The sequence below is a fragment of the Mya arenaria genome, chromosome 13 (genome assembly GCF_026914265.1).
Source record: "Mya arenaria isolate MELC-2E11 chromosome 13, ASM2691426v1".
Classification (NCBI taxonomy): Eukaryota; Metazoa; Mollusca; class Bivalvia; order Myida; family Myidae; genus Mya; species Mya arenaria.
Genome location: NC_069134.1, coordinates 21982478 through 22007763, shown reverse-complemented (window position 1 = coordinate 22007763; position 25286 = coordinate 21982478). Strand labels below are relative to the sequence as shown.

Here is a 25286-nt window from a genome sequence, read left to right as displayed (position 1 = left end):
AGGATACATTATATCATTCTAAGACAAGAACTTAAGATACAGTATATCATTTTAATATGAGTACTGAAGATTAGGTATTATCATTCTAAGATGAGTACTAAAGATATAGTATATCCTTATAAGCTCTTTCTCAGATGAATACTGAAAATATACTGTATATCATTCAAAGATGAGTACTGAAAATATAGTATATCATTCTTTTAAGAAGAGTTCTAAAGATAAGTATATATCATGTCTAAAATATAAATGACCGAACGCCATAATGGTCCAGGACTGGTCGAGCAGTGACACCATATTTTTCCATATTGGGTCACCAAATTTTTATCTTACCGACATGGCATCTATTTTCCGATTCCAATGAATATTCCGATGAATAAATGAAGCATTTAAACAATTAATATCATTCTAAGACAAGAACTAAAGATATAGTATATCATTCTAAGACAATACTTAAGATACAATATATAATTCTAAGATTAGAAATGAAGATATAGTATATCATTCTAAGACAAGAACTTAAGATACAGTATATCATTCTAAGATGAGAACTGAAGATACATTATATCATTCTAAGACAAGAACTTAAGATACAGTATATCATTCTAAGATGAAAACTGAAGATACATTATATCATTCTAAGACAAGAACTTAAGATACAGTATATCATTCTAAGACGAGAACTTAAGATACAGTATATCGTTCTAAGATGAGAACTGAAGGTACATTATATCATTCTAAGACAAGAACTTAAGATACAGTATATCATTCTAAGACGAGAACTTAAGATATATAGTTTATCATTCTAAGAAGAGAACTTAAGATACACTAGTATATAATTCTAAGATGAAAACTTAAGATAAAGTATATCATTCTTGTAGTATTGAAATTACTAAATCGAACAGAAACTAGTATCAATCAGCAAAAACCACAGAAGTACAATATAAATATTTGACTATCAATTAACCAGACTGACGCATATTGATCATTGCAAACCTTACAACCATATCCAGCATAAAAAACACTTCCTATAACTTCCTATTAGAATAGAACTTGACGAAAACTGATGATTCATAGTCAAGTATCATATAAAGTATGAAAAGAAACAAAAACGCATACACACTGATTAAGATCCAAAATATTTTGAAAATCATTTTATTGACGTAAACACTGATCCTTCTAGTTGTACAATTAGCTGTATAACAAATTCATTTATAAATCCTTCACTCGTCTACTATAATACAGTATTTCATTAGCCTCAGATCATAGCATGAAATATTTAAGCCGAAACCATGAATGCACTGTTACGTATTTACCCAAGTGCGCTTATTCAACAGGGATATAGTATTTGTTATAGCGTATTTGTAACAACTATTTCCATGATCAACTTTATTATGGATCATAAAACTGAGCGTAACATGTACAGTCAATATTTATACGATTTTCACAGTCAAAGTACTTGATTGTTAGTAAATACTCCTGAAGTCCAATACAATCACATAATTACTACTAACACAATAATACCCACTGCCAAGTACAAAGGAACATTAGAGCTCCACCATAAGACATAAATATTGGTGTTTATCAGCAAAAATGCACCTAGGTATGCCAATGGAACACCATTTCTATGCCACACATGCTACCAGAAAATCTGTGGGAAATCTGTTTCCCATGAAGCAGCAGTGGATCCACGATCTCATTAGAGAGGGGGGGAGGGTGTTAGTTCCTGATAAGGGAGGGGAGAGATCTTAGACCTTCATTTTTTATCTGTACAAAACGATCATTCAAAATAGGTGCATTGCTGCGACATAGATCGGGTTGTATCACAGGATATTGGACTCAAAGCCAATCAAGTTGCAAATTAGTTATTGACATATTATTATAGTTCAGTTTCTCCATGCTGGGTACCACAAACACTCCCCCAAAATTACTTGCCTACGCTACTTGCAATGATTTCCTTTTGATTGCCTACATGAAAGCTATCAGACTTGATCATGTTATTTCTTGCTTCCACTTTGTGGTCTCATACCAAAAGCCCAGACTTAATATGTATCAAATAATGGGGCACACTCAATCAATTACGTCTTTGATTTAAACGTGATTAGCTGGCCTATTGTTTTACAAAATGTGCTGCTTGACAAGTGTATTTAATTTCAGGCACATTGGACTCATGATGCGTTTTATTCAACGGCCCATTAATCTTGTTTTTAAACAGTTCTGTCTTAAAATCAAGACAATAAATTTAGAACATAAACAATTCAATTATAATGCTCATGTACACGTAAGTATATTAGTTTCCATTAAATTATAGATAATTTTCAATTAAAGTATAGACTATTTAAAATTATCACAGAGAGTGTATAAAAATTATAGTAGTTTGTTTTATTACCATATATACAAAAAAAAGGTAAATGAAAAATATAGATAAATGAGAGTCCTTATATCTTCCTCTCAAACAAGAGGATGGCAATCAATCATTTTTTTTCTCACCACGACAACACCAAGGCTTGACAATACCATGACTGATAGGGCAATTGTTTGTCTTCGAAATGTGATAACTTCGCATACAAAGCATAACAATATATATTCTTAATAGAATATTTTGAGCTAACACACTGACTGAACAAAATGATGACATTAAAATATTTTGCATGTAAAATATGAGGTACTGCTGATAAATAAACAACTACTAGCCGCATAAAGCCAGTCAGATCTAACGGAAGTTTGTCATTTATCTTCATTAACAATCATCACACATATACTATTATGATAGTATTTATCTGTCCAAGAAATCAATCATCGTTAATGATACAGTCATAATTCTATAGTGATTGATCTCGGTGAGAAAGATCATATAACAGATGTGCAAACCTGTGTTAAATAAATAATTCTATAATCAATATTTCTGCTGAGATCAACAAAATACAATAATGTTTTTTTTTCGATTTTCTGATCTGTATGCAAGATATTGAACGAGGAACTGAATAAATTGTTGGCAAAAGAAACTTAGTATTGAAATGACAAACACACCATGCACAAGCACCCTTCAGACTTGTTGAACTTCACACCAGGTTAGTAATGTCTAGTAGATTTTGCTGAAGCTCAACCTAATTTTGTCATTACAAACAATCTTTACAGCTAGAAAGTCAAAATACAAAAGTTGACCAGTTTTAAGTGTTCGCTGATAAAGGCAAATGGTTTGCAAAATGCTCACCGAATAAGAGTGACAAGTGAAGAGTGAACACTTCTGACAGGCCATTGGCTGCATTTATTTCCTCTGCCAGTGAACACATCTGACAGACCATTGGCTGAATATATTTCCTTTGCCAGTGAACACTTCTGACAAGCCATTGGCTGCATTTATTTCCTCTGCCAGTGAACACTTCTGACAAGCCATTGGCTGCATCTATTTCCTCTGCCAGTGAACACTTCTGACAGACCATTGGCTGCATCTATTTCCTTTACCAGTGAACATTTCTGACAGACCATTGGCTGCATTTATTTCCTCTGCCAGTGAACACTTCTGACAAGCCATTGGCTGCATTTATTTCCTCTGCCAGTGAACACTTCTGTAAGACCGTTGGCTGCATTTATTTCCTCTGCCAGTGAACACTTCTGACGGACCGTTGGCTGCATTTATTTCCTCTGCCAGTGAACACTTCTGACAGACCATTGGCTGAATATATTTCCTTTACCAGTGAACACTTCTGACAAGCCATTGGCTGCATTTATTTCCTCTGCCAGTGAACAATTCTGACAGACCATTGACTGAATATATTTCCTCTACCAGTGAACACTTCTGACAGACCATTGGCTGCATCTATTTCCTTTACCAGTGAACACTTCTGACAGACCGTTGGCTGCATCTATTTCCTTTACCAGTGAACACTTCTGGCAGACCGTTGGCTTTATCTATTGCCTTAATCAGTGAACACTTCTGACAGACCATTGGCTTCATTTATTGCCTTTACCAGTGAACATTTCTGACAGGCCATTGGCTGCATCTATTTCCTTTACCAGTGAACACTTCTGACAGACCAGTAGATGCATCTATTTCCTTAACCAGTGAACACTTCTGACAGACCATTGGCTTCATTTATTGCCTTTACCAGTGAACACTTCTGACAGACCATTGGCTTCATTTATTGCCTTTACCAGTGAACACTTCTGACAGACTATTGGCTGCCTTTATTGCCTTTACCAGTGAACACTTCTGACAGACTATTGGCTTTATCTATTGCCTTTACCAGTGAACATTTCTGACAGGCCATTGGCTGCAATTATTTCCTTTACCAGTGAACACTTCTGACAGACCACTAGATGCATCTATTGCCTTTACCAGTGAGAAATACTGACAGACCATTGACTTCATTTATTGCCATTACCAGTGAACACTTCTGACAGACCATTGGCTTCATTTATTGCCTTTACCAGTGAAAACTTCTGACAGACTATTGACTTCATGTTATAATTGCCTTTACCACTGAAAATTTCTGACAGACCATTGACTTCATTTATTGCCATATATGTGAACACTTCTGACATACCATTGGCTTCATTTATTGCCTTAACCAGTGAACACTTCTGACAGACTATTGCCTTCATTTATTGCCTTTACCAGTGAACAATTCTGACAGACCAGTCGATGCATTTATTGCCTTTACCAATGATTTTGACTAATCACATGCTTCATATATTGCCTTACCAGTGAACACTTCTGACATACCATTGGCTTCATTTATTGCTGTATATGTGAACACTTCTGATATACCATTGGTTTTATATATTGCCTTTACCAGTGAACAGTTCTGACAGACCATTGGCTTCATCTATTGCCTTTACCAGTGAACACTTCTGACAGACCATTGGCTTCATTTATTGCCTTTACCAGTTAACACTTCCTTAACCAGTGAACACTTCTGACAGAACATTAGCATCATTTATTGCCTGTACCAGAGGACACTTCTGACAGACAATTGACTTCATTTATTTCCTTTACCAGTGAACACTTCTGACAGACCATTGGCTTCATTTATTGCCTTTACCAGTGAAAACTTATGACAGACTATTGACTTCATGTATTACCTTTACCACTGAAAATTTCTGACAGACCATTGACTTCATTTATTGCCATATATGTGAACACTTCTGACATACCATTGGCTTCATTTATTGCCTTAACCAAAGAACACTTCTGACAGACTATTGCCTTCATTTATTGCCTTTACCAGTGAACAATTCTGACAGACCAGTCGATGCATTTATTGCCTTTACCAATGATTTTGACTAATCACATGCTTCATATATTGCCTTACCAGTGAACACTTCTGACATACCATTGGCTTCATTTATTGCTGTATATGTGAACACTTCTGATATACCATTGGTTTTATATATTGCCTTTACTAGTGAACAGTTCTGACAGACCATTGGCTTCATCTATTGCCTTTACCAGTGAACACTTCTGACAGACCATTGGCTTCATTTATTGCCTTTACCAGTTAACACTTCCTTAACCAGTGAACACTTCTGACAGAACATTAGCATCATTTATTGCCTGTACCAGAGGACACTTCTGACAGACAATTGACTTCATTTATTTCCTTTACCAGTGAACACTTCTGACAGACCATTGGCTTCATTTATTGCCTTTACCAGTGAAAACTTATGACAGACTATTGACTTCATGTATTACCTTTACCACTGAAAATTTCTGACAGACCATTGACTTCATTTATTGCTATATATGTGAACACTTCTGACAGGCCATTGGCTTCATTTATTGCCTTAACCAGTGAACACTTCTGACAGACTATTGCCTTCATTTATTGCCTTTACCAGTGAACAATTCTGACAGACCAGTAGATGCATCTATTGCCTTTACCAATGATTTTGACTAATCACATGCTTCATATATTGCCTTACCAGTGAACACTTCTGACATACCATTGGCTTCATTTATTGCCTTTACCAATGGAAACTTCTGACATACCATTGATATCATTTATTGCCATTTATGTGATCACTTCTGACAGATCACATGCTTCATATATTGCCTTTACTAGTGAACACTTCTGACAGACCATTGGCTTTATCTAATGCCTTTACCAGTGAACACATCTGACGGACCATTGACTTCATTTATTGCTGTATATGTGAACACTTCTGACATACCATTCGTTTTATATATTGCCTTTACCAGTGAACACTTCTGACAGACCATTGGCTTCATATATTGCCTTTACCAGTGAACACTTCTGACAGACCATTGGCTTCATTTATTGCCTTTACCAGTTAACACTTCCTTAACCAGTGAACACTTCTGACAGAACATTAGCATCATTTATTGCCTGTACCAGAGGACACTTCTGACAGACCACTGACTTCATTTATTGTCTTCACCAATGAACAGTTCTGACAGAGCATTGACTTCATTTATTGCCTTTACCAGTGAACACTTCTGTTAGACCATTGACTTCATTTATTGCCTTTACCAGTGAAAACATCTGACAGACCATTGACTTCATTTATTGCTGTATATATGAACACTTCTGACATACCATTGGTTTTATATATTGCCTTTACCAGTGAACACTTCTGACAGACTATTGGCTTCATTTATTGCCTTTACCAGTGAACACTTCTGACAGACCATTGGCTGCATTTATTGTTTTTACCAGTGAAAACTTCTGACAGACCATTGACTTCATTTATTGTCTTTACAAGTGAACACTTCTGACAGACCATTGGCTGCATTTATTGTCTATACCAGTGAACACTTCTGACAGACCATTGACTTCATTTATTGTCTTTACCAGTGAAAACTTCTGACAGACCATTGTCTTCATTTATTGCCTCTACCAGTGAACACTTCTGACAGACCATTGGCTGTATCTATTGCCTTTACCTGTGAACTCTTCTGACAGAGCATTGGCAGCGTTAAATGCCTGTATATGTGAACACTTCTGAAATACCATTTGCCTGTTCCAACTTATACCATTTAGAAGATTTCACTGTTAAATACAATAAATTAGGCCATTTTTAATGTGGTTTGTCAGGAGAGTGAACAGGTTATGGCAATAAATGCAACCAATGATTAATCAAAAGGATTCACAAGAAACGGCAACATGGAGAAGAAAAATTCTGCAAAACATAATCTTCTGTAGAAAATTGTGCACATATTCACAATGATATAGGCAAAACAGATTTCATTGGACATAAGATAGAAGCTATATGCAAGATTTATTTGCTGATCAATATATGAATAAAATGGTTGATGATAAGATTGCTTTTATAACACCATAGACATTGTGATTTAATTGATTGGCCATGGTCCAATGAACTTGGCAGAATCCCTATAATTACAATTGTAGTGTTTGTGGCATCATAATTTGTTCTGGCTCGGAATCAATGGCAATTCAGTCTGGAAATAATCTCTTTTTCTATGCAGACAGGCATCAAACTGCCTCTAAGTTAATTGAATGAATAATACCAAAAGTTTTCATCACAGAGTGACAATATGAGGGGTATTAGAATAACTTCCCATGCAGAGTGTGTGGCATTTGTTATAAACCAATATCATATTGAAACAGACATGGACCAGAAATATGGGATATTGGTTATACTTGTATTCATTTTGAAACCAACACTGACCACAGACAGACTGCCTGAAATGGGACAGTGGTTGCATACGTGGATACCATTTTGAAATCATCACTGACCAGACTGTCTGAGATGAGACAGTGGTCATACTTGCATATCATATTGAAAACATCACTGACCAGACTGTCTGAGGTGAGACAGTCTTCATAATTGCAAATCATATTGAAACCAACACTGACCAGACTGTCTGAGGTGAGACAGTGGTCATACTTGCAAATCATATTGAAACCATCACTTACCAGACTGTCTGAGACAGTGGTCATACTTGCAAATCATATTGAAACCATCACTGACCAGACTGTCTGAGATGAGACAGTGGTCATACTTGTAAGTCATTTTGAAACCAACACTGACCAGACTGTCTGAGATGAGACAGTGGTCATACTTGTAAGTCATATTGAAACCAACACTGACCAGACTGTCTGAGATGAGACAGTGGTAATACTTGCAAATCATATTGAAACCATCACTTACCAAACTGTCTGAGATAAGACAGTGGTCATACTTGTAAATCAAATTGATACCATCACTAACCAGACTGTCTGAGATGAGACAGTGGTCATACTTGCAAATCATATTGAAACCATCACTAACCAGACTGTCTGAGGTGAGACAGTGGTCATACTTGTAAATCATATTGAAACCATCATTAACCTGACTGTCTGAGATGAGACAGTGGTCATACTTGCAAATCATATTGAAACCATCATTAACCTGACTGTCTGAGATGAGCCAGTAGTCATACTTGGAAGTCATATTAAAACCATCACTGACCAGACTGTCTGAGATGAGACAGTGGTCATACTTGCAAATCATATTGAAACCATCATTAACCAGACTGTCTGAGATGAGACAGTGGTCATACTTGCAAATCATATTGAAACCATCACTAACCAGACTGTCTGAGATGAGCCAGTAGTCATACTTGGAAGTCATATTAAAACCATCACTGACCAGACTGTCTGAGATGAGACAGTGGTCATACTTGTCAGTCATATTGAAAGCATCACTGACCAGACTGTCTGAGATGAGACAGTGGTCGTACTTGTCAGTCATATTGAAAGCATCACTGACCAGACTGTCTGGGATGAGACAGTGGTCATACTTGTAAATCATATTGATACCATCACTGACCAGACTGTCTGAAATGGGACATTGGTAAGGCTGAACATAGCTGTCACAACAACAAAAAACGTCTTTTGCAAACAGTTAAAATAGAACAAGAGCACAATAAACAGCCCCAGTGCTCATCTTTTTATCAAGTGATCAAGGGGAACAACTCCACACAAGTTTTGGCAATAGCACGAAACTATACAATAAGGGTATTTTTTATTGAGACCATGACTATTTGTGTATCAAATTTCTGAAATGATTTAATGTTTTTGACCAAATTATTATAAAAGAGTTTTAGTGATTTTGCACAAGCAGAGCAAGTGACAAGTCCAACTTTTCCCATCCAAACATATTCTACAATGTCTCAAATGTGCAACATCAAAATTGCACCAATATCAAGTATTGCAGTACGCGTCTGTATAAAACTCTCATTGAACACACAAACATATGGTTTCATAAGATATAAAATAAATACAACTGCAATAATTGAATATTTATGAAACAAAGGCTACTCACAAACTACTGTCTACTGGAAACCTATATATGGCCACTCGAGAGCTGGAAATTTACTTCAGATTACCCATTAGAGACCACAAAACCCTTTAGATCATCATGAAAGGAGAGGATATCATAAAATATGCATTGTTTCTTTAAGACAGCTTACCAAGAACATGCAATATATCGCTTTTATACTATTTCCTTGCAGGTTAATAACAATGATGAGTTTCTTATCCCAGCTAATATGAATTTCCTGGACATCCATAAATAATGGTGAAGGCTTAATTAACTCCTTATATTGATTTTACAATGTTGTTCAACAACAAACAAAGACTGATTAGCCAGGCAGAAAGGGAATGTCATGTTATGCATATAGACCTGAATACGAATACATCTCAAATACTGCATGTACTATAAAACATACGTCTTACAATCTATGTCTCAACAATTTTACTCTGTCTAATTAATTTGATTTGACTGAAATCGAAAGCTTTATATCTGAAGTACTTGAAACTAGAGCTGTCACAGGAGTAACAAATACCCCCACATGCCTGGACACAGGAACAGTAAGTGTTTTTGCAAATTATAAGTTGAAAAGGGGCCAAAACGAACTTGACTTCATTGTATTTTATGAAGTACCAAGCCCATGTATATCTAAGATTGTTTAAATCTGTTTACCCTTATCTGGAAACTGTAAAAACCATAAGAGTTAAAATCACAACCAACATGCTCACTCCTATATACACCCCCACACCCTCTAACAAATTTGCTTTTTGAGGATTCAACAAATGAAAACAAAACATGTACGCTAACACTTTTAAAGGATTAATAAGTTTTGTATGGTGTAAATTATTCTAACTATTTTGTGATTTTCCAGTTCCAAGCAGCCACAATCTTCAATGGGGAACTTAAAAGCTTCACCCAGGATTTATTACAATTTTAATTAGAAACCTTTATTCCCGCGCCAACATCATTGATAAGCCTTGCTCAATGCATCAATGAATGAATGCATGCCCCCCCCCCCCACACACCACCACTGTTGTGACCCTATTCATTGTGCATGTGATAGCCCTGATTAATCACATTCATACTTTATTATGAAAACGTGTTAACTCCATGCATGCATTTCTGTATGTGAAACAGTTTCATAACCAGACTTTAAATAGATTGGTTTAAGGCCACAACAACCAAACGCAGTCTTTTGAGGGTCAGAAAAGCTGGCGGATTCCAAACGATTAAACAAACTGTTGACGTACAGTTTAAAAGACTGCTATTATAAAAAGTGACACATTGACAAAGTTGAATATATGTGTCTGCAAACATTAAGCGTGTACGTTCTTGCTGACAAAATGTGTACAGGTGAAAGTTCAGCAAATGATGATTAAAACATTCATACACACTTTGAAATTGAAAACATTGAGATAAATATTAGAACTAATGGAATTAAATTAGTATTGTGCGAACAAATAGACAGTGTCACGTGGTAATATATATCTTGTCTATTGGCTTTTGCTGTTGTAATATATTTTTCTACAAAACAACAACAACATTTTAATCAAAATCTTTCCTCAGAAATAAGCAATTTCACAAAATTTCCTCTCACTGAAAGTTAATATTTTCAAAATAAAATTCAATCACAAAATAAGAAACCATAAACACATATGGTAAGTGAAACTGGAGAAATTCATAGCGATAAAGCTCAGATATATGAGAAAACTGAATATGTAATTGACAATATATTACTCTCTATTTAATACCTAACAAACCGAAGTTGAGAAATATTTAAGTACAACAGAATAACAGTTAATAAATCACATGAGATTTTTTTTTGTACTCTTAGAGAATTATTTGAGTGGAAAGATTACTCAATATCAAAGAAGCAGATTGTATGCTAACGTATAACAGCTAAACAAATCTTTCAAATAATTTGTAAAGTAGAGATTATAATGCAAAAAGTGAATCCAAAGATAAATAAATTATATCCACATTACTTGCAATCCATTTCAATAAAAGTAAACAGGTAAGTAACAAAGCGTTAACACTTATGATTGACACTTTACAATATTTTCATTGAATTTAAATATTCACAGTATATTACCCAATTATTGCATTCAAAACTTAATCAAATTTTTTGAATGATTTCTTCAGAGTCGTGCGCAAAACTGTCCGCACAGGGAATAACACTACTGCAGCCTGATCATTGATTATCTGATGCATACGTGAAATAAGGCAAGTTCCCTTAACATGCAACACTAAAAGCACCATAAATCTTCCCGAGTTCAAGAGAATCAACCCTTCTTTTTAGGTAACACTAAAAGAAAAAGAAAAAAACTTGCATCCTTAAATCCACGAAAGTGCTTTCTCCTCTAAAATGTTCATTAATTCCTACAAATGTTGGAAGCCCTAAAAGTGAATGCATTCACACACTCCTGCTTTGCTTGAGGTTCAATACTATAAGCTTCACGCCCGGCTGTCATAGGACTTATAGATGCATGTAATGTAATACTGTCCAATCAATATAAAACAATCCAGGAAAGCTGTACATACCTATCCACTATTAAACAGTAATTTGCTAGTACAAGAAATGATGGCTATCAACACAAGAGCTTCACAGAGACTGTTTGCTCCACTATTCGGCCACTTGCAAAGTTTTGGTGAAACTCACATGAATCACTGTAAAATGAGATTAGATGCAAAACGTAAATAAATAAAAGAGCAAAATTTGCATTAAAAGCAATATAGAGTTATCACACTTGATTGTATAAAGTTTCATGCAATATATGAAATAGTGGTGGTGGTGTTAGTAGTTTATACTCTGGGTCCCGGCGTGCGCACATTGAACGGTCAGAGTGACAGTTTAACCACCGCACACCTATCCTGGGCAGAATATCAGGCGGTTAACCAGTACTAGGTGCCTTCACCTTTGCAAGGAACTGACAACTTCTGTACATGCCAAGCGCAGTGGTACAGTGTGAATGGTCGTAGAAAGGATTTCATAACCAATCACATCAGAGGTGACCAGGTCCACCCGGGAATTGGCTAAGTTATTGACTTATATATGTTTACATGCAAAACCTTAACCATGATTTCTAAGTCAAATAAGAAAGAGGCAAAAATGTATATTATATGGACGATAGATTTATCTAACTTGTTGATATTTGGTAGCCCTTGTATAATGTTGCAATGTGATACATGATAATCATTACTGAGATATTCACTTAAATGTGGTTACATGCAAAACCTTGACCAGTATTTCTCAGTTGAAAAATAAAGGGCCATAATTTGCATTTTATGCAGGATAGAGTTATCTTACTTGGTTAATTAAGTTAGTTGGATGGTTGAGTTCCATTGAATAAAGTCTCAATGCAATACCTCAAGTAGTTCCTGAGATATTAACCTATATGTGCTTCCATGCAAAACCTTAACCAGAACTTCTAAGTTGAATAATAAAAGCCCATAATTTGCATTTTTTTCAAATTAGTGTTATCTAACTACATTAATGAAGTCGGTTGGATAGTTGGGAATACACATCTCAAGTTTCAATGCAATTCATGATGTATTTGCTGACATTATGACATGAATCTTAACCAAGGTGTGATGCCAACACTAATGTGAGTAGTGTAGCTCTCCTCATTCTTTGAATAGTCAAACTAATAACAAAACACCAGTCATTGGTATAATCTTCTCAAGATATTAAAGATGTATTCTAAACCATTCAAGATACCAATATATTTTTGCAAGATGAAAGATAAACAGCATGGAATACAATATTTCCTGCCAATCTATGAACATATTAAGCTTCTAGATTCTGATAAAAGATTTTTCAAGACCAAATTAATATTTCAAGGGAGACAATTTAAACGACAAACTGATGTTGTATACCAAGGAGTAACAGACACAGTCACATTGATGTCTGTATACATCATTGTATACATCATTCTAATTGCCTGTTAGCATTTAATCAATAAAACCTAAAAACAATTGAAATTCAATTAAACCCTTTTAGTGTTTAGGCTAATGAGACAGCCAAGGGAATCTCTGGACAGATTCACATCAAAATTATTAGGAAACCAAAAATCCATTAAGGAGACTAAAACCACCAAATATCCATTTAGTAATGAAAACAATTTAGTCATTATTTAGTTTAATTAGTGAGTTATTTAGAAGCTTGTGCACCCACATTGGCTCTTATAAGGGCATTTCCTGCTGACCACTGTGAGGGGGGGGCTTCTAAATGATTCATCGTCCCCAGGCACGGCAAGGCCATCCAAACTGTTATAAATACCCAAACTATACACCATCACTAACGATATTAATCCATCTATATAACGCTACTTTTTACGCCAATGATTCATACGCTTTTACATTCTTTTTCCATAAAAAAACTTAGTTGATAACTAATTTTTATTCTGTTTTTCTTATCCCTCAAAAGTGTGAAAAGTACACTTATAAAAATAATAATAATAATAATAATAATATAAAAGTATCAAGTTATGAATAAAAAGCAACACATGCCTATTTAAGAAAAAAAATCCACTAAAAAGATGGCATTCAAGGACAGATCTCTATTTTTCTATGGGAGGTACGTCTAGCAGCAGTCTACAGCAAACATTCCTGAATTATCTATCTTGTAGTCTTCTTGGGGGTCCAAGAGAGACAACTGCATCTTCTATGTTTTCCTCCAGCATGGGTTATTTCCCCTTGTCATATTTTACAACTCAAGTGCTGCATTTCTTACTAACAGATAAAATTGTGTTTGTTTTCTACAAATCAACATGTCAATTCAGAATAATGAAAAATTTATTCTTACTGTGTTTGTAACCAAACTTAATTAAGTAACCAAGAATAACTTCAGTGATATGATTCTGCTAATAAGAGTCAGCTAATAACATCAAGGCTATGGCAATACCTCCTGTATTCTTCGAAAAATAATTATTCTACCATATGATTTCCCTAATAAGACAGGAAAAAAAGAACTGATTTCCCCTGTGCAAGGCTTAAAGCTGTTTATGACCTGTCAATGAACCACCTCCGTATATATACATAAATAAGGATAAAAGCAACAAAGTTCTAAACAACTGTAAATAAACAAGTACATAGAACCTTCCAGTTTCCATCCATTGAATATCCATTTCACAGTCATCCCAGATGGAACATTTGTCACATGAAAGATGTCCTCAGAGCTTCAAGGGACTCTCAACATCAAGGCAGTTTTTTTTTAAATTAAAAAAATAAATGCATGCATTTGTATTGCCACTAAACAGCAACAGAAAGACACTTATTTGAACAGATTTCTAGCTTAAAATTATTCCATTTGCATTTTTGTCAATGCAGTTCAGCAAAATGAGGCATTTTCTGGCACATTAATGTGCATTTGATCTCTTCCCATGAACTTCCAATGAGGTATTGTTTTCACATGTTTATGCTTTCTCTTACAGTTTACTAAAACATGAAAGTCCCTTTCAGCTATGGTGACGTAAATAAATCCTAATCCTAAAATAAGTGTCTGTTTATAAAATTGTATTAGTATGATTATGAATTTTTACCGACAAACACTGAATCGATTATTTTCCTATTCTTTTACAGATTTTTACCTTTAAATGAATCCCAACATCAGGTGCCAACACATTTTGTATTCTTGACCATAGTTGTTTTTCTTACATTTGATAATCAGATATTTGACAGACATCTTCCTCTAGTATAGGAAATAACAAAATCAAAAGGAAATTGAACAGACAGAATTGTTTTGGCATGAACGACAGATAGGTCAAGATACATCTTAAATTTGCATGAACCACAAGGATAGCAGTTTGATACAGTTGCAATTATTTGCTCATCCTACATTTTCTTTTCATTCAATTACAATTTTTTTTTATTTTACTCTAGTTTCCTGTCATTTATTCACTTATGAAGTTGGAGTGATTCATTTTCTTACAATTTTAAATTTCTTTCCTTTACTTAAAGCTTGAAGATTTAAAATAGAGGCGGACACAATTCTTTATCCTTTCCAGTAAATTTCATCAGTGACAATGGTTCACCTGACGTTGGGTTCATTTAGTTTCTTTAGGTTCATTTATCTTTCCTGTACTTACAGTAGAAAATGGTACACCAGTCAGGGAGGGGGCAGACTGGCCGAGAAGCGTGTTCCTCATTTTCATCAGATTTGTCGGCTCAATCAGGGCACCAACAGCTGGCAATAAAAAACAAGGTCTTGTAATCATTTCTAATTCTATACACACTTATTTCAGCAAGAACACACAATTTTTTTCTATGTGTATCCTTTACAAAATACAAATCTCATTATGAGCTAATATGGTAAGGTTTTCTAATAAAAGCCTGTAACATAATTACCATGTAAATACATCATGATTTTAGAAAAAGTGATGTGATACCTCGTATCGTATATCTTATATTTCCATTAAAATCAAAAATAAGATGGACTAAATAATCTTGTTCTCTTGTAGCTGTAGTTAACAAATACCAAGAATATCGTAATAATCTTTCTCTCTGTAACAGTACTATGAATAAATAGACAGTTCACGTCTGCAACTGACATTACAGAAATGCCAATTTTTCTGAAGATTTTTTTATTCTTAGAGCCAGGGATGGGTCTAACTTGTTCACATCGAAAAGCAAGGCCTTTAAAGCTTGTTGCTATTTTTATTTATCCACCAGACTGGTAAACTTACAGTCTCAAGTAGGGTTGGGAGTCTAACCAAATTTTGCTATTTATTATCAGAGACTCCCTAAAAAAAATTAACGATGATTGTTAAAAATAAAATATTTTCATGCTTGTACAAACTCTACACATTTGGCTATATTATATTATAACTACAAAATCTTAGGCTTTTTTTTAACTAAGTATACAGTTCAGGGCTCGAATTTAGGACTGACACACACTCACAAAATGAAAATTGGAAAATTAGAGTTTAGTTTTAAATTTCTTGCAAAGTTTTGCACATGCAAAATCTCGGGAAAAAAAGCGACTTTCAATTTGCCTACTTTCTTTTTGATGTAAACACACCTAACAAGAACACAAATACACAAGCGTGTTTTAACGCTTAGTACACAATGTAGACTGGTATTTCGTGTTCAGATTTGAACTGGCAGTACTTGGCTAAAATCATATCGATTTTGAGGCCGAGTCTATCATCAAGACAAGTAAACAAATCACAAGTTTTGAACTAATGGATATTTAAAATTGACATAAGCTGTGACAATGATCAAACTCATCTGACAAAGAAGCCAAATTCGAATAAAAATCTCTAAATAACATGGGATTGTCTGCAAGATATTTTGCAAGGACTGTGTAGTGTTCAGACTTTCTCAATACGACTTTTATGTTTAAGAATGAAATAGCTTTAGAAGGTGAATTGTTATGACACAGAAAACAAGGTTTTATTTTTATTACATAACACAAAGGGTTGGACAAAAATATTGAGAGTGCACTTTAACTTGTGCAAGTTGAAATTTTCGGCACTTGCAAAATTTTGCCAGTACAATTTTTCTTTAAATTCAAGCCCAGAATGTTCATTCTGTTATTTTAGTTCATCATGCATTAATTAATTAAATCAATAACCAATTTAACAGTTCAAAAGGGAAGTTAAATTTGGCAAAATAAAGTTGGCAGGTAGTTGGTGTGAAAAAGGGTAAGCAGGGCTGAAATGGTGAAAATTGTTGAAATATAGGCGAATCCATAATTTGTTATGATAAATCTGTATCAATAGGTGCCATAGCTAATAAATTACATTCAACCATCATATGCAAACTTACAAAGCCCAAGTGGACTAGGTGATGCAGGTGGACAATGGGTGCCTGATAAGCCGAAACCAGGCGGGGCACCCAGGGGGGTTGTGGGCATACTTTCCCGTCGTCGCTTGTTGTCCTCAGAGAGGGTTCTCTGGAGTCGTCGGATCCCGCCGTGTAGCTGAAGCGGACTGAACTCATCATGGCTGCGTCGTGGACCCACTGGAGAAAGAGGGGCCGATCCCGCAGAACCCAGGTCAGACTGGAAATAGAAAGAATGGTTCTATTGTACAACTGTAATCATTTTAGTTTTCCTTTACAACTTATCGGTATATAGCTAAATATTGTGCTTTAGGTTTCATTCCTGGCTATTGTGATGCCAAAACTTGCCTGATTCTGTTGTCAAGGTAATCTCTCTCTTGTAAATCATACCTTTGTAACATTGTTACAGCCCTATATAATGGCAATGCGCAGACTTAAGATTTTTTATGACACAAGCATTATTTAATTTATAACTTTTGGGCCCTGTATTTATTTCAAACTGCTATAGACTGTTTATAACCTCACAAAATTCATGTCATCACACAGATCTACCATTTCACAGCATATTTTCTTAGCATTATATACCTTCAGAACACAATATTATAGGGAAAATAATTCACACAATGAGACAAAAGATTCCCTTAAGTCCTAATAATATTATTTGGGAGTTTGGAGAGTATTTCATAAGCAACAATTTACATCGAAAATATCAGACATCGGAGCATTTAAATTCCGATCAAGGATAAAGATATTTCATTTGTGCAGATATGTTTCCCATAGGACTTTTTTCTATTGTACCTCTTTTTTATTTATATATAGTTATTGAAATTGTCTGGAAGTTTCCCACATAAGTTCACTCACTTTATTTCCATCTAAACGAAGATACTCTACATGTAGTTATAAATTATACAAATAAAAAAATAAAACAACTGTGAATTTTTGTTTTTCCTCACAGAAGCAGCAATGACAACATTAGAATTCCCTTACTTTAAAATATAGTTGATGAGTTTTGATTGGACTGTAAAAATAAGTGGACTGAATGGAATCACTGAGGGGTGTCTTAGAGGACAAGGATAAGAAAGACATTGAATATGATCCAAAGCCAACAAAAAACATGAAACAGCAAGTATCCACATATAAAACAGAGTGAAAATATGAAGAATTCTAAATATCTAGAATTCACCACCTCATTCCTGTTTTTCACAGTTGCAGTGCAGTTCAATGAGATTTGGAACCTTGTTATTGTTTTCTTTCTAGAGTTCTAAACTTCAGACACTTAATGTTATTGCATTGAAGACCACAAGACAATTTCACTGTAAAATACTGATTGATCTATAAATATATTTAACTCTATTTTTACCCCCCCCCCCCAAAAAAAAACAACAACAAAAAACAAACAAACAACAACAACAAAAAACGGTTTGATTTGAGCTGCGAGGCAATGTTGCATTTAATCATGCCTGTACTTAAAGCTGCACTCTCACAGATTGACCAATTTAACAACTTTTTTGTCTTGGAAAAAGCATTTTTTTGCGTAAATATCTGCAGACTAAAAATATAAGATTACTGACAAAAAGCAGATCATAGATTTTCATATTTCCGTTTGAAAATTAATGTTTTATGGCTTAAACCGTCACTAATGTTTAAGAAAATCACATAAAACATCAATTTTTGAACTTTAATAGATTAAAATCTGCGATCTAACTTTTTGTCAGCTGAGTTTTGTATTACTGATTTCCATGGATTTTTGCAAAAAATGGCTTGTTCCTGAGGACAAAAAATAAAAAAAATATCAAAATGTTCAATCTGTGAGAGTGCAGCTTTAATGAGATAAATGTTTTACCTTAATTAACAACAATTCTCAATTTGAAAAGCACTCAGAAGGATATTTGACTCAATATTTTAACTCAAAGTATCAATCATATGGGGAAAAAGTATGACTATTTTCTCCATCCTGTCTTAAAACTAAACAGAAAATGTTATTTTCGTTTTCACCTGGTCCCTCCTATTTTGCTGCAGTATGACAATTTAAATTAATGTGGCCAAATGTAATTTGCAGCTTTGGATATTGAAGTTTGAGAATGTATTGTATAATATACTTTCAAGCTGATGCTTGTGATGAGAATGAAACTTGAACTTCAAACAAATTTCCATGGTGTTGTGTCATCTGTTCTATAAAGTAATCATACTGTAATAAAATCTGTAGGAAAAGCACTTGTTCCCACCTTCAAATGTGTTGTATCATAATGTATCTTGTCGGAAGTTACCATAGATACATTTCATGATTAGTTCTAATTGCAACATATAACATTGAAACAGAGCTAACATATTGTTAGTATTCTACTGTAACATGATAATAACCATTATATAAATGTCATCATACCACCTTCTGTCATTCTTATCGCAAAAACTCTGAGACTGTGAAGCATCTAATTTCAAGGCCAGGGCTTTGATATTCATTTTTACAGATATTCAGTCTGATAAATTATAGCCATTTCTGATAATAACTGACAGATAAAACATTCAAGTTTCCTTTGAACATCTAGATATCTAAACTTCATGATGAGGCCAATTTCAACATTATATAGTGACCATTAGCCTTGAAAATGTTTCTTAGCTTATTTTCAAGGAGTGGTCAAAGTATGATTACGGTTCTTAGCAGAGGCCTAAAGTAGTCTAGAAGTTGATTTTGGTAGAGGTGGGTGAAAACTAACATATAATCCCATACACATGCATTTTTAGGACCTACACATACATTTTAAACTTGATTGTGACCAAAGCTGATCACTTATAGAATCTCTCTTGAGTCTGTTTCCTGGGTAGAATCCATTTTGAGAGGTCGTGTGAAGTACCCCTAGTTGGGATTGAACTCACAACCTCTTAGGTGAGAGGGACACCTATACCACTAGACCATCTCACCCTCTCCAAAGTTTATCAGGGCCAGTCTTGATCATTCAGCCTTATTCCATAGAACATATATATTCACTGTATGTCATTCATTGCTGTAATCGCCCTTAATTTTCAGATTACTAAAATAATGCAAAATTGAGATTCTTCACAGTTCTGCAGCTTTAACTTGGTCCTAATGGGAGTAAAATGATGAAAATGGATATGGCATGTGACAGAAAGGAGGCGTACAATAATGTGCATATTTAACAGAGTTTCCCCATCTAAAATAACGAAAGGACATATGGGACATGGAGATACCTATATAGGGTTTAAGCCAGGTTTTGAAAAGAAAAGGGTGCTGCAGAAGAGAGACAGGGTGCTAACAGAGAAAAGAGCACATTGTGTCTAAATTCCACCAGCTTGATTTACACAAAATTTACAAAACTAATGTCCATTTCGTTTATTGCATCTACCATTTACGCCATTATAGTGTGGTCACCCGGCATCTACCATCACATCATCATTGTGAGGTCAACCGGCATTGACCATTCACATCATTATTGTGGGGTCACCCGGCATCTACCATTCACGCCATCATTGGGTCACCCGGCATCTACCATTCACATCATTATTGTGGGGTTACCTGGCATCTACCATTCACGCCATTATTGTAAGTCACCCGACATCTACCATTCACATCATTATTGTGGGGTCCCATCCTTGTGGGGTTACCTGGCATCTACCATTCACATCATTATTGTGGGGTCGACTGGCATCTACCATTCACCACTACATCATTATTGTAGGGTCATCCGGCATCTACCATCGCATCATTATTGTGGGGTCACCCGGCATCTACCATCACATCATTATTGTAGGGTCACCCGGCATCTACCATCGCATCATTACTGTAGGGTCACCCGGCATCTACCATCACATCATTATTGTAGGGTCACCCGGCATCTACCATCACATCATTATTGTAGGGTCACCCGGCATCTACCATTCACATCATTATTGTAGGGTCACCCGGCATCTACCATCACATCATTATTGAAGGGTCACCCGGCATCTACCATCGCATCATCATTGTGGGGTCACAGGTATCTACCATCACATCATTATTGTAGGGTCACCCGGCATCTACCATTCACATCATTATTGTAGGGTCACCCGGCATCTACCATCACATCATCATTGTGGGGTCACCCAGCATCTACCATTCACATCATTATTGTGGGGTCACCCAGCATCTACCATTCACATCATTATTGTGGGGTCACCCAGCATCTACCATTCACACCATCATTGTGGGGTCACCCAGCATCTACCATTCACATCATTATTGTGGGGTCACCCAGCATCTACCATTCACATCATTATTGTAGGGTCACCCAGCATTTACCATTCACATCATTATTGTGGGGTCACCCAGCATCTACCATTCACACCATCATTGTGGGGTCACCCAGCATTTACTATTTACATCATTGTAGGGTCACCCGGCATTTACCATCAAATCATTATTGTGGGGCACCCAGCATCTACCATCACATAATTTTTGTAGGATCACCCGGCATCTACCATTCACGCCATTATTGTGGGGTCAACTGGCATCTACCATCATATCATTATTGTAGGGTCACCCAGCATCTACCATCACATCATTACTGTAGGGTCACCCGACATCTACCATCACATCATTATTGTAAGTCACCCGACATCTACCATTCACATCATTATTGTAAGACACCCGGCATCTACCATCACATCATTACTGTAGGATCACCTGGCATCTTCCATCACATCATTATTGTAAGTCACCCGACATCTACCATTCACATCATTATTGTGGGGTCACCCGGCATCTACCATCACATCATTATTGTAAGTCAGCCGACATCTACCATCACATCATTATTGTAAGTCACCCGGCATCTACCATCACATCATTATTGTAAGTCACCCGGCATCTACCATTCACATCATCATTGTAGGGTCACCCGGCATCTACCATTCACGTCATTATTGTAGGGTCACCCGGCATTTACCATCACATCATTATTGTAGGGTCACCCGGCATCTACCATCGCATCATTACTGTAGGGTCACCCGGTATCTACCATCACATCATTACTGTAGGGTCACCCGGCATCAACCATCACATCATTACTGTAGGGTCACCCGGCATCTACCATGGCACCATTACTGTAGGGTCACCCGGCATCTACCATCACATCATTACTGTAGGGTCACCCGGTATCTACCATCACATCATTACTGTAGGGTCACCCGGCATCAACCATCACATCATTACTGTAGGGTCACCCGGCATCTACCATGGCATCATTACTGTAGGGTCACCCGGCATCTACCATCACATCATTATTTTGTGGTCACCTGGCTTCTACCATTCACATCATTAGTGTACATAGCATACTTTAAATACTAAGGAAAATGTCTGCAATAAAGAAGAAATTATTCTAGGGACTAGAAGAGGTTCCTAATATTCAAGAGTTTTCGCATCTTTTCTAAGATTTGTTAGAAACAACATACCGAAATCATGCACTGTAAAGTTCTGTAAACATTGTCCTGAAAATCATCTAAATTTTCCTTAACTATTTCATGCTTATTTTTTTAAATATAATTTAAGAACATTCTCTTAATATAATTAAATCCTAATGGAACTGTAAATAACTTTTTAGAAGCATTTTTGAAGTATTGTGGGCCTTAGAGTTTGGAAAAAGGAAAGGGATATTTCATACTTAATGAGGCCCTAATATCTTAATTATCGTGGACATAAATTTTGTTTTGAATTCATAATTGTCACCTTATGACAAAAATAAATTTTTGAACAGTTTGTTGGGAGAAGTAATTTTTGACATTATTTGAATTTGCAAATTAAACCCTACTTTGAATTTGTTTAACCAAATATGTTTGACATGACAGCCTCTCCTTCACATTTAGTAAAGTAAAACAAAGATAACAAATATTCAATTTATAAAACTATAATCTATTAACCTGTTTCTCAAATTCCTCAAGGTCCTCATCAGTTATGGATGTGATTTTCACGCGCAAAGTACAGCCTCGCCGCCTTACAATCACAGGCAAATCTTCCTCATGAATTGTTGACTCAGTCACACTTGACCGTTGACTGACCGGCTGCCCATTTCCAACCATCAACGGCCCACTTGTCACACTGCTACTAGCCGCTTGCTTAACTGATGTGAGAACCGGAGCTAATAAACTGGACTCCTGTTTTGAGCGTTCTGTCCGTTTAGGTTCCATAATGTACGATGTACTTGATGACAATAATTCCTGACCTGGGACCGTCAAACGAGACTCGGACACGACCAACGGTGCATTATCTACCACAGAAATTGTTGGCGTCTTCAAGAATGGAGGAACCAACAAACTTGATCTCTGGGCTGGCAGACTGCGTCTTCTAGTAATGTCCTTTCCTCCATCACCACCAGACGTCTTTGTAGATATATACGTACATTTTATTCCTGGTAGAACAGTACCTTGATCCTCTTTTGTAATTTTCTTGGACTCTAACCTAACTCCTTTGGCATTCCCGCCCTTCCCTTCGACTCCCACGAGTTTTTCCTGTATTCTTTCCACATCTGCGTTCTGTTTCACAAGTGAATGACGGCAAACAGGCGAACAGCTTCTAAATTTATTACGTTTCTCAGAATTTCTACTGGAAACATTATCTTTTTTTTTTTCCATTGACCTTAGGCAAATGTCATATCTTCCTTCAGTTTACATTACAGAGCCCTGGGCTAACCGCACTAACTCTTCATCAATTTCTATGTATTTAACTACAGACTGATGCAAACAATTTCCGATAAAGTTTACATGATCAAAACTTGATCTAAACCAACCACCTACAAAGTTTAATATACTGTTCTAAATTCATCAGAAATTTCCAATAAATAGTTCTCCTTGGAATTGTCACAGACCACTAAATAGTCTTGTTTGCGTCACATAGTAATGGTATGGCAAATGTTCAATAATTTTATATCCAATGTACACGCCATAACTACAGCAGTTTTTGAATAAAAAAAACTAATTTGTAATTCAATTCTGTTTTCATGAGCTATAGATATTACCACTGAATAAATAGACTTCTCATAACATTTTCATCTAAATTCTGCAGTTGTTGAGTATAAAAACAGGCATTTTTATTTTGGTAATAAAATCAAAACCAAACAGTTTTTATTCCTACCTTTAAAAGCTTATATTAATTTTATATCTGCTATAAACATTGATTGACCTTAAAGCTGCACTCTCACAGATTGAACGAGCCAATTTGTGTGAAAATCCATGGAAACCAATTATATAAGACTGCTGACAAAGATTAGATCGCAGATTTTTAAAGTTAAGTTAAAAAATTGATGTTTTATGCATTTTTCTTAAACTGTTAGTAACGGTTTAAGCCATAAAACATTAATTTTCGAAAGAAAATATGAAAATCTGTGATCTGATCTTTTGTCAGCAGTCTTATATTATTGGTTTGCGGATATAAATGCAAAAATTTGCCCTTTCCAAGACAAAAAATAAAAAAAGTTGTAAAAATGGTAAATCTGTGAGAGTACAGCTTTAACTTGGAAATAAATTGAAATGCCTGAACCTAAATCAATTATTGTATGTTTTCCTTTGTCTTTGCTTTTAGCAGGAATAAAACATCAATCAAATTGCTATTGCTCCAATAAACACTTAATGATCTTTGTGTTTGTTAAAACACATGTTTTTTTCCTCAGGCCACACCAAATTGATATTTCGTTCCTCGGATTTACCGCTCCTATTTTTTTGAAAATGTAAAAAAAATATTTTTATTTTTTTGTGCGCCCGCACCTCCATTTTGATCGCCAAGCAGATTTTTTTCAGGTAATAATTTATTAAAAGGCTAAAAATAATCAACTATTATTTTTCTACGCTAGTTTTCATGTTTTTGTAAAGGGAAGTTACCGGTGCGTAGTGTTTTTATACTGTATCTCGATCAGTTTAGCATGGGTTTCAATAAATTCAATCAAAATGGCGGCTTCCGGTATAAACAATGTGGCTCGAAGTTTGGAAATTAAATCTTATTTTTGACAATAAATATGTTTTGAGCATGCTTGAAGTCATTGTTGATCATCTCATGCACTAAAGGATCATTATTTAAAGAAATCATTATGCTATAAAGCATGTGTATCTGAGACTTGTAGCGATTATATTGCGTAATTAGTGACTCGTTTTGAATGGAAATCGGAATGATCAACTTAGTACTGCACTATTTTATTCAAGTCATAATACAATGGACCAAAATTTTACCTCGTTACGACGATGCTGAA

The 25286-nt window shown here is 35.4% G+C and overlaps 1 protein-coding gene across 10 annotated transcripts in view; it reads right to left on the bottom strand.

The window, feature by feature from the left end:
• LOC128212807 (microtubule-associated serine/threonine-protein kinase 3-like) overlaps positions 1-25286 on the bottom strand; it is a 123218-nt gene that overhangs the window by 50378 nt on the left and 47554 nt on the right. For 3 of the 10 annotated variants that reach the window (XM_052918131.1, XM_052918130.1, XM_052918132.1), the window contains exons 2-4: positions 22969-23837; positions 17044-17278; positions 15363-15460 (exon numbers count right to left, since the gene is read on the bottom strand). In XM_052918131.1, coding sequence (XP_052774091.1) covers positions 15363-15460; positions 17044-17278; positions 22969-23679 — 1044 coding nt within the window. In that variant the 5' untranslated portion in view covers positions 23680-23837. Of the gene's footprint in view, positions 1-993; positions 1063-1116; positions 1249-1525; positions 1573-11261; positions 11278-15362; positions 15461-17043; positions 17279-22968; positions 23838-25286 lie in introns of those variants that run through there. The other 7 variants (XM_052918129.1, XM_052918138.1, XM_052918137.1 and 4 more) reach the window with 7 other exon arrangements.